This window comes from Sander lucioperca, chromosome 8, assembly GCF_008315115.2.
Source record: "Sander lucioperca isolate FBNREF2018 chromosome 8, SLUC_FBN_1.2, whole genome shotgun sequence".
NCBI classification, from domain to species: domain Eukaryota; kingdom Metazoa; phylum Chordata; class Actinopteri; order Perciformes; family Percidae; genus Sander; species Sander lucioperca.
The window spans coordinates 462,758-472,673 of NC_050180.1; the positions used below are offsets into that span (position 1 = coordinate 462,758).

Consider the following 9,916-nt stretch of genomic DNA (forward strand, 5'->3'; position numbering starts at 1 on the left):
GACACACCTCTGGTTTCCTTTTGTTTCTTGAAAGGAGAACTTAATGTAAAATAAGACCAGGACTCCATCTGCTGGTCAATATATAGCACTCCCTCACAGAAACATCACTTTTAGTGACAGGAGACTAACTTTCATTCCCAAAGAGTGTATCTGCTATATCTCCTCTTCCTCTCTCCCCTACGGGAGTCTGAAGAAGAGGAGGCAGGGATGGAGGTGGAGGATATCTCCCAGGAGGCCTCCTCCCCCCAACAGGAAGAAGAAGAACAGCTAGGCATGCAGGCAGGAAGACGTCAGGCTCTGATAGATCTATGGGGCCAAAATATTTGGAGCTAATGTTCAGTTATGTTTACAGTGTCATAATATGTGAAGATGTCAATAAAAACATGACCAGAAATCTGTGAATATGAGTTGTAGGAGCTCCTGTAGCCAGCATCACGTGACCAGATTGCATCATCTAGTTTCGTAGGGTAACTTATGTATTTGTGTGCATCACTTTTCGTAGTATTTCATACAGACCAGTTCATGAGAATGTGTTGTCACTGATAATGCTTCCAATGCATTACAGTTGACTTATTACACGTTGTGTGTTTTCTTGCATGTTTTCACCTCTATAGGGTTTATGTTTCAGATGACTGAAGACCCAAAGATCCTGCAGATGGAAGAAAACAAACTGAAGACGGACCAAACCAACCTGCAGACGGACCAAACCAACCAGCAGACGGACCAAACCAACCAGCAGGAGGAACTAGATGAACTGAAAGATGTGATGTCAGCAGAATGTTTTAAATGTAGGTACAATTATTCATAATTCTTCTTTAATCTTGTTTCTTATCTAATTATTACTCTATATATAAATACTTACAACCTGAACACTGAAAAATCAAATATTAAAGATAGAAGTGATTGATTAACTAATAACTCTGTAGCTGCTCAACGTTTGGTAGAAAGCTGCAGGAACCAAACTCCTCCTGACCTGAAGGATCTACAACAAATATTCTCCTTTATTTTGCAGACATCTGACAAAGGTTACCATCTATATTTGTTTAACTTCTTTATATCTTGGTTACTGTCCAGGGGAAGAGGGAGCTACATCACACTGCTGTATTTATGCTGCTAACATAATCCTCCATTCAGATTTACAGACTCAGAGTTTTCCATAGAGGTGGAGGATCAGTGGAGCTACACAGCTCTGTTTCAACAGGAGACTGTTAACACATTACACCATTTATGATTACAATCAACTAACTAGTTAGTAATATTCTGAATCCAGGACCTTTATTAATAACAGGATATTTTCACAGTATTAGTACTTTACCTTAAGTAAATATTTGATACAAATGGTGTCACAGTGCAGCTGGAGGGAATCAAACTCTGCCTTTGTTCAGCAACAGTTGAACTACATTAATGAATGAATTAATGAATCTGGTTCTGACAGTAAATTATACTTTATGTCTCATCAGGACCAAAAAACTCAGAGAGATCTGAGGAGTCCAGTTACAACGGTGAGTGGTCTTTTAACCCTCTAGTACCTTTGGAAATGTATAAATCTTAACCGTTTGTTCATCTTTCAGCAAAGACCTCTTCATCTTCATCATCTTCATCTTCCTGGACTAAAGCCACAGTGAAGGTGTTCCCGGTCGTCACTGGTCAGACCTTTGGTGCTGATCAGGTCATACTGGAACAAGTGGAGAACACAGGATGGTCAACATGGAAGGTGGAGATCACTAGAAACCTGCAGGAATGTGACATCATCATCATCTTCTGTCCAATCAGGTCTCGTGTTGGATCAGATGTGGAGGCAGCCATGAGAGAGGATTCAGGTAACAGAAAGACTTTGATTGATCGAGAGTAACGGTCAGATGATTCTTCAGCTCACGTTCTGTCTGAAGATGAGATCTGTTTCTTCAGATGAACGTGAACACAGTTTGTGTGTCTGTTTCTTTAACATTACATATATATATATATATATATATATACATATATATATATATATATATATATATATATATATATATATGTATATGTACAAACGCCTCCTGACAGGAGATGGGTTATCAGTTATGGTGAATCAGCCAATCAGCTTGCTTGATATGAACGACGTGCAAACACTCGATGACAGCAGTAAAGAATATTACAGCAGCTCTGTGTTCATCAGGGCCCACGGCTCATTTTTGACCCAGGCCCCTCTCCAAACCATCCTAGTGTATGGGTGGTTTGCCCCCCCCCACCAATACGACCCACAGGAGCATTTGATAAACTTGCGCCCAGGAAGTGGCTGCAGGAAATACGTCCTCATATCTAAACCAGAGAAGGTTTTTAACATCTCGTTAACGCTGTGAAACGGTCCCAGTTTGGTTTAGACACCTAAACTACTGAGTTAACTTGATAAAAAGATGGAGGTTTGGGTTCAAAAAATCACTGATAAAAGTCTCCTCTTTAAGGGTTATTATTTAATTAGCACATATTTAATAAGATAATGACTAATTTGCAGAATTAAACATAAAAGTTTAGAAAACTTATTGTCTTAATGTGAATTATTAACTGGATAGGATTCATGGTGATATCTGTTAGTTAAAATATTTTCCCCACTTGGATCTCTTCAGACTTGTTATATGTTATAGAGGAGACTTTTCTGAGACTAGATCAGTGTGAAGAGTTTCTGTTGCAGTGTGTGTGGGGTCATGTTGTAGTAGTAGTCCTGTAGTATTTGAGTGACGTGGCCTCGTCAGACATGTGGTGGTTTGGAGTCTTTCAGTCTGCAGGTCTTTCACATGTTCATGTCCCGCTGTCTCATAACTCATATTTAGGTACAAGTGATGAATGAATGAATGTGGGGATGATGAGCTGTTCCTTCCTGTATGGAACAGGGTAACCTACACTCCTGTAACATCTCCCTGCATGTTCTTCTTTACAGGAAGTCCCTCTCTAACCTTTGTCTCCTGTTTCAGTGTCCTCTGGAGGTAAACCAGTCATTCTAGTGCTGATGCATCACACCAGAGACCCCGACTATTCAACCAGTGTCAGAAGATGGTCTGAAACCTTTCAGAACGTCGTGTTGGATGTTCACGTTCTCTTCCACGAGACTCAGCGGGGATTACTGCTCTGTTCAAGAAATGACCGGGCCGTCAAACTAATACAGGAAGAGTTAAAGAAACGTAGTAAAGATCAGGCTGTCCCACAAAAACAAGAAGAGTTAAAGAAACGTAGTAAAGACCAGGCTGTCCCACAAAAACAAGAAGAGTTAAAGAAACGTAGTAAAGACCAGGCTGTCCCACAAAAACAAGAAGAGTTAAAGAAACGTAGTAAAGATCAGGCTGTCCCACCAAAACAAGACGTAAAGAAATATAGTAGTTGGTGGCCGTCTTTGACCTAGTTTTAGTGGCTTAATAAGTGAATTTGGAGCATCTTGTAGCAACAGAACAGTCCTTATTAATTATTGAAGCTAGAGAAATGTACAGTCAGAGAAGTTTGGTTAATGTCCTCCTGAAATAAACAGTTGTTCAATAAAAAATGATCATAGATGTCACATATTGTTCTTTATGAATCGTCTGCTCTATAAAACTTCATCTAGGAGGTTCAGCATTTTGTACCAATGATTCAGTTTTTGTGTTTAACAGAGAAACAGGTTAATTCATCTATAGTCTGTGTTGTTACTGTCATACAATAAAATAATATAAATGTTTTTATTGTTTAAAATATCAGCATCATAACATTTCATATCAATGTTCTGTTTGTCTTTAACTCTTCATCTGCAGCTTTTAGTCAAATATTTGATTCAAAGGTTGAACTAGGGCTGCATGATATGAGGAAATATCTATTTGTGATTATTTTGACTGATATTGCAATTGCAATATGATTCAGGATATTGGAGGGAATAATAATATTTTTGTCACTCATTTTCATTAAAAATTATTAAAATTAAAAAATTAAAATGACAGACAGACAGACAGACACGCACGCACGCACGCACGCACGCACACACACACACACACACACACACACACACACACACACACACACACACAGACAGACATCCCTGGTTATGACTCCAGTTGCCCATTCCTCCTGGAGAACCAGGTTCACCTGGGAAGGTGTTTACAGTTTCAATGACCTTTGAGATGACTGATAGGATGTTGATAGGTGACTAACTACTAACCTGTTTATCACCAGATTTATACACATGGGTTATAGCAGATTTATACACATGGGTTATAGCAGATTTATACACATGGGTTATAGCAGATTTATACACATGGGTTATAGCAGATTTATACACATGGGTTATAGCAGATTTATACACATGGGTTATAGCAGCCTTTATAGCAGGCTTTAAGGCACTGGGAAAGTTGCTCTCATTATGTATGTACGTAAGTTGCTAGAGAGTATATGAGTGGGGGTAGTAATGTAATGTGATCATTTATATTGTTTAAATAAGATAATGTTGTTATGGAGAAGGAAATTAAAGTAAATCCTGAGTTAGTGCAGCCGTGTAAGAGGCTGACGTGTGTGTGTTCTGTGATTTCAGGAAGACAGAAATAAAAAAAATGTTGATGAAAATAATAACACCTGCACACTGACTGCAAGCCACAGAATTTATTCATCACAAACATGCAAACATGCAATTACATGTATGTGTTGGCCACTAGGATCAGATCCCAGCTGTCTTATAGAGACAACAGTCTTCATCAAATACAGACATTAACTGTCAAAGAGACCTGCCAACAGATTAGAACTGGACATCCCAGACTCACTGCTTTCTCTAACATAGTTTTACATTTTGCAAATGAAGTCGTCTCCAAGGTTGATCATTTGTCTGTGCATTCAGGATCAGAGTGTCGACATCATCATTGATGTTGGTTTCATCACTGTAGTTCTTCACAGGAAAGATGTAGTTCTCTGGGACTCCCACTGCTGCGCTGAAGTCTTTCACCTGAGTGGTAAACAATGGGACTTATGTGGGTTTCTGTGCTCATATACTGAACATATTTGGACTACAAAGTTAAAACACTTGAGGTTATATTTATGTACAAACTCACCTTTTGCTTCAGGTGCTGGCTCTTGTACACATTCTTCAGATCCTTTTTAGTTTCAGGACAGGCTGAATCAATGTAGGTGCCTATTGCCATTTGGGGAATCCCTGCAGACAGAAACACACTCAGTATTTTAGCTTTTTCAGGAATTTTTTCTTCATTAAATCCAACAAACAACTATAAAAAACTATAAACATGTCTGAACAAGCTCTCAGTAAAAATGTAAACTTACGTCAGGAAAAAGCTTAAATCTGATCTGAAACCTGAACATTATTTGAGTTTTTTAGTCCTGATCTTTGTATTATGGGCTGTATCAAACTGTGATAAATTATTGAGTATGGACTCAGTGTTAAAGTGCTGAACTCCTGTTTGAGTGTTGGAGTCTGACCACTGACTTGAGATCAAGTTAACCTGCTTACCCAGCTCACTGGCTGCCTCTCTGATGTCTGCCATCTTCTTCAGAACTGAGTCTGGGATTTCTGCTGAGTTAGCAGAAAGCACACAAACCAGAACATGAACTTGGTCGTCTGCAGAGGGACGGGGGTTGTAGCCTGGGTCATCATCAGACAGTGGAGAGGAAGGCTTGAACTGGAAAACACAATTACATTATGACACTGTGTTTAAGAGTGTAAGACGATTACTGGTTGACTTTTGGAAAGATGTTGCATCCATTGAAGTTAAAAATAATTACACATCAACAGTGAAAACCCTTTGAAATGTTTTTGTGATTGTTAGGAGGTGAACTGGTGATCCAAATCTGAATGATTGCACAGCCCTAGGCAAGGTTATAATGGTTGACTAAACTATAATAGCCCTGCTGGTGTTGCAGCATTTCAACTCTTACTTCATTAAAATGACAAACGTCATGTTAGCTGATCACTAATTCATGTTAAAGAGCCCCTGTTAAGCTTTTTTGGATTTTCCCCGTATTTTAGTGTGCTGTATAGTTTTTGTGTATGTAATAGATATATAAAGTACAAAAGAACACATTTCACTCCAAATGGATCTTTCTCTCCCCCAGAGAGCACTTGTTCTCAACTGCCTAAAACGTCTCGCCCACATTCCTCTTTGAAATTCCTCGTTAATGATCTTGTTGATTGAGAAAGCCAGCTGAGTTTTTCAGATGTGCTGCCCATATGAGCAGCCTCAGCCAGCGCAGCCCACCAGCTGCTTGTTTGTAATTTGGTTGACCAATCACAACAGAGTGGGCCAGCTGACCAATCAGAGTGCACCAGGTTTTTCAGAAAGGCGGGCCAAGTTCAGACAGTGATTCAGACAGAAGAGTTGCAGCAATGGGCAGTAAGAGAAACATAATATGTTTGTTGAACATCAAAGCATGTAAACCTATTTTAGTGACCCCCAAGAGTACAGATATGATGCTGATGCAGTATAATAGGGTCTCTTTAAAGTTGACTAAAGTGAGAGTGGTACCTGGTAACCCTCCTTCACATGTCCTTTCAGGGTCAGCTTGATGTCGTCAGAACTGATTCCATCTCCATCCTTCAGATCCATGACGTCATTGAAGACAAAATGACAGAATGCCTCTGGGTTTCCTTCTTCTTCTCTGATTTTAAACGTTTCATACTGTAACACACAAAGATTAAATACTCGTTTTAATCACAGTAATCTACAGATTTATGGTTCTGCAGTGTTTATTCTGTATGACGTCCCTGATACATTAATGTCAGACTAAACTCTGTTTATTCTCATGCAGATCATTTAGTTAGGGTTAATTTGGGGGAAAAGTTAAAGAGAAAGATTTATCAAACAGCCGATGTTGCTTTAGAGGTTGATCTAAAGTTGTCTTACTGTTCCACTGTAACTTTTGTCAGAGGTCAAAGCAGGAGTAGTCACTCTGCCTCGTATGACGCTGCTGACAGACTTGATGAAGCTGGACTTTCCAGCTCCGTTGGGTCCGTACAGAAGGATTCGGACATGTTTGATGTCCTTGTTTCCAGGCTTATACTCCTTCACATACTGGAGATCCCTCGCATTGTCTCTGTTAAGACAGGATCACATTTCATTTTAGATTTTAAAGAATTCCCCAAATTTCTCCCGCTTGATAAAAGTCCAGTTTCCTTTCATAAAGTCTAACTCGTGTGTACGTTTGAAACTGAATTCCAATAGAGTTGAAAAGTGAGTGTACTATTATGAAATGTAATTCAGTTGCTCTGAAACAGAATTTGAGCCTCACTGAAAGCCTCTATCTAAACTTCTCCATTCAGTTGTCAGTTTAATAATTAATAAAGTCTATCTTATCTTATCTTATCTTAATTATACTGAGACAAACATCCGTTGGTTAAGGAAGAGCAATCGGCTGCAGATTGACAGAACTCTGGTTAATGAACATTTTGATAGTTTGTTTACTGGATTAAATCCAAAGCCAACCTTCAGTTAGCGGCTGTAGCAACTCTCTGCTGGGTGTAACCTAGCAACAAGCTTCCTGTTGCTGTGTTACTAAGGGTAGACTCACCAGGCACCGGCTTTTGATTTCAAGTTGCTACAGCCGCTACCTGAAGGTCTGTCTCCAGAGCTGCAACCTGCTCTCCTCCCGGCAAAGTCTCCTCCAAGGATCTACAGTACCACTAATCAGAAGAAACACTAATCCAGAATAAGAACCAGCTAGCACCAGGCCCAGGGTCCAGCAGGGTCCAGTACGGTCCAGCAGGGTCCAGCAGGATCCAGTAGGATCCAGCAGGGTCCAGCAGGATCCAGCAGGATCCAGCAGGATCCAGCAGGGTCCAGCAGGGTCCAGCAGGGTCCAGCAGGGTCCAGCAGGATCCAGCAGGTAAATGTAATGTAAGTGTATAGTTGTATGTTGTTGTATTGTTGTAAGTGTAAGTGTTGTACGACCTATAATGTGTGTATGCTGTATGTGCATATCTATTTGATTGTTCCTGTAATAATATGATATTGTGAAGTAGGGGCAGGGCTCTATAAACATTATGCCTCTGCCTGCTCTTGTTGAACTTATTCTTAATGTTGTTTTTTGGTAAAAGCTGATTTGTCTGTTTGTGTTTTTATCTTTGTGTTTTTCTTTTTTTTCTTTCACAACATACTGTTGATTGTTTGAGATATATAAAAATCTAATCAAAAGTTCGGGGTCTCAGGTGCCTGGTTATCTCACCTGGTTGAGCATGCATGTAGAGAGGCTCAGTCCTATTAGCAGCAGCCGCAGGTTTGGTTCCGACCTGTGGCCCTTTGCTGCATGTCACCTCCCTCTCTCTCACACATTCCTTACTTAATCCCTCCTATCAATAAAGGCAACTAAAGCCAATACTACACTTGTGTAGATTATGTTAAATAGCAGAGAGCAGAAACAAGTCAAAGTGAACTCACCCCCAAGATATTTTCCTCCATGGTTCACTCACAGCTGAAGAGGAATTATGGAATTACTTAAATTGATTAACAACATGTATCGTTTTATATAAATAATGATTATAATAAAAGTCTGAAAGTTGTTTAGAAATAAACTTCATATCTTACTGCGAGAAGGCGGCATCGAGCCTACAAAGAAACACATTTAGAAAACATGTAAATATAGTCTGCAACACTTGGAATTATACAGAATAAATAAATACAGTTAATATATTGCAAAATTAAGTTGACTTGTAGAATGTATTTGTTTACTCAAAGCTGAAGAGAAAATTGTGTAATTATTAGGTAATAGGCAAATGGAGTTAAACAAAAGGATTAACATGTATAATTCAATATGAAAAAATATAATAAAAGTTCAAAGTTCATAAATAAACTTCATATCTTACAGAGTGAACGCGCGGACCTCATCGTTACTGGAAAGAAAAACATTTAGGCATCATGCAACATGTTTCACAGATTAGTGTCAGTAATCAGAGTGAACTCAGTGTGTGTTTGGGACCAGAGTCACATCGTCAAATCATTATAGAAATGAATAACGTAAAATCTAGTTTCTGTAATCTGCACTACTAATCCAACCCAGTCTCACAGCAGTTTGTGTAAATGTCACGTTATTTTTAATCTATTGATACGTGCTCACGGGGACGTTTTTCTCGTTTTTTTTGTGGTGGCCAGCACAAAATACACAACGGGGAAAGGACGCCTCATATGCTGGGAGGCGGCCGCGGGGGACGCGCCACAATAACGAGACGGTTGTGATTAGGAAGACAACGGGGAAACAAAACGCAGCACGCGGGACGTGATCCCCGGTCTCCGGGGTGAAAGTCCTGTGTTGGTTGACCCATCCACCCCCCCGACCAACCTCCCTACGTGGATTTTCGGCTCTTTATACTACTCCCTACCGTTTTCGTGCCGTGATCACGAAATATGCTTCCCATTGAAATACATTACTTCACATTTTCGTGCTGGCCACCACGAAAAAAACAAAAAAAAACGTCCCTGTGAACACGAATCAATAGATTAAATAACGTGACCATTTCACATACTGCGTCTACTACGACTAATCCTACTAGATAATGAAAAAACAAATGAGTCTGAAAACAAAAACTTCCTGTTATTTTAAGTCTCACTTCATTTATAAAATACTTAAAACACATATATTGCAAAATTTAAAGTATTAATAATTATAATATAAAATCTATTAATCACCACAACACAATTTACTGAGAAACATACTTACTAGAATTTCCAGAACCACCAATATTGCCTCCACTAATATCGCTGTTCCCGCTATTAACAACATTCCCAGTATTAGTATTGGTGTTACTAGGTGTACTAGAGTTGTTCCCCATGGTTTAGCTGTTGTTGATCTGCTGCAGAGACCAGAACTCAGAGCCTCTTTATAGACCAGATCCTCCCTGTTTCATCAACCATGGGACTTACTTTATTTCTTCGTGTTACTAACTTAATAAATCAATTCTGATTCTGATGAAAGTCCTGCCCATCTGTAA

At 39.3% G+C, this 9,916-nt stretch overlaps 1 protein-coding gene and 1 pseudogene across 1 annotated transcript; one reads left to right on the forward strand and one right to left on the reverse strand.

Moving 5' to 3' along the window:
• The first annotated feature begins 462 nt into the window (after window positions 1-462).
• LOC118495625 lies at window positions 463-3,526 on the forward strand. The gene is made up of 5 exons (XM_036004460.1): window positions 463-788; window positions 927-1,025; window positions 1,461-1,502; window positions 1,572-1,820; window positions 2,949-3,526. The coding sequence occupies exons 1-5, from the start codon at window positions 620-622 to the stop codon at window positions 3,371-3,373; spliced, it is 984 nt and encodes a 327-aa protein (XP_035860353.1). The 5' UTR covers window positions 463-619; the 3' UTR covers window positions 3,374-3,526.
• Window positions 3,527-4,578: 1,052 nt separating this feature from the next.
• Window positions 4,579-8,831, reverse strand: LOC116036879 (annotated as a pseudogene).
• Between the last annotated feature and the right edge of the window lie 1,085 nt (window positions 8,832-9,916).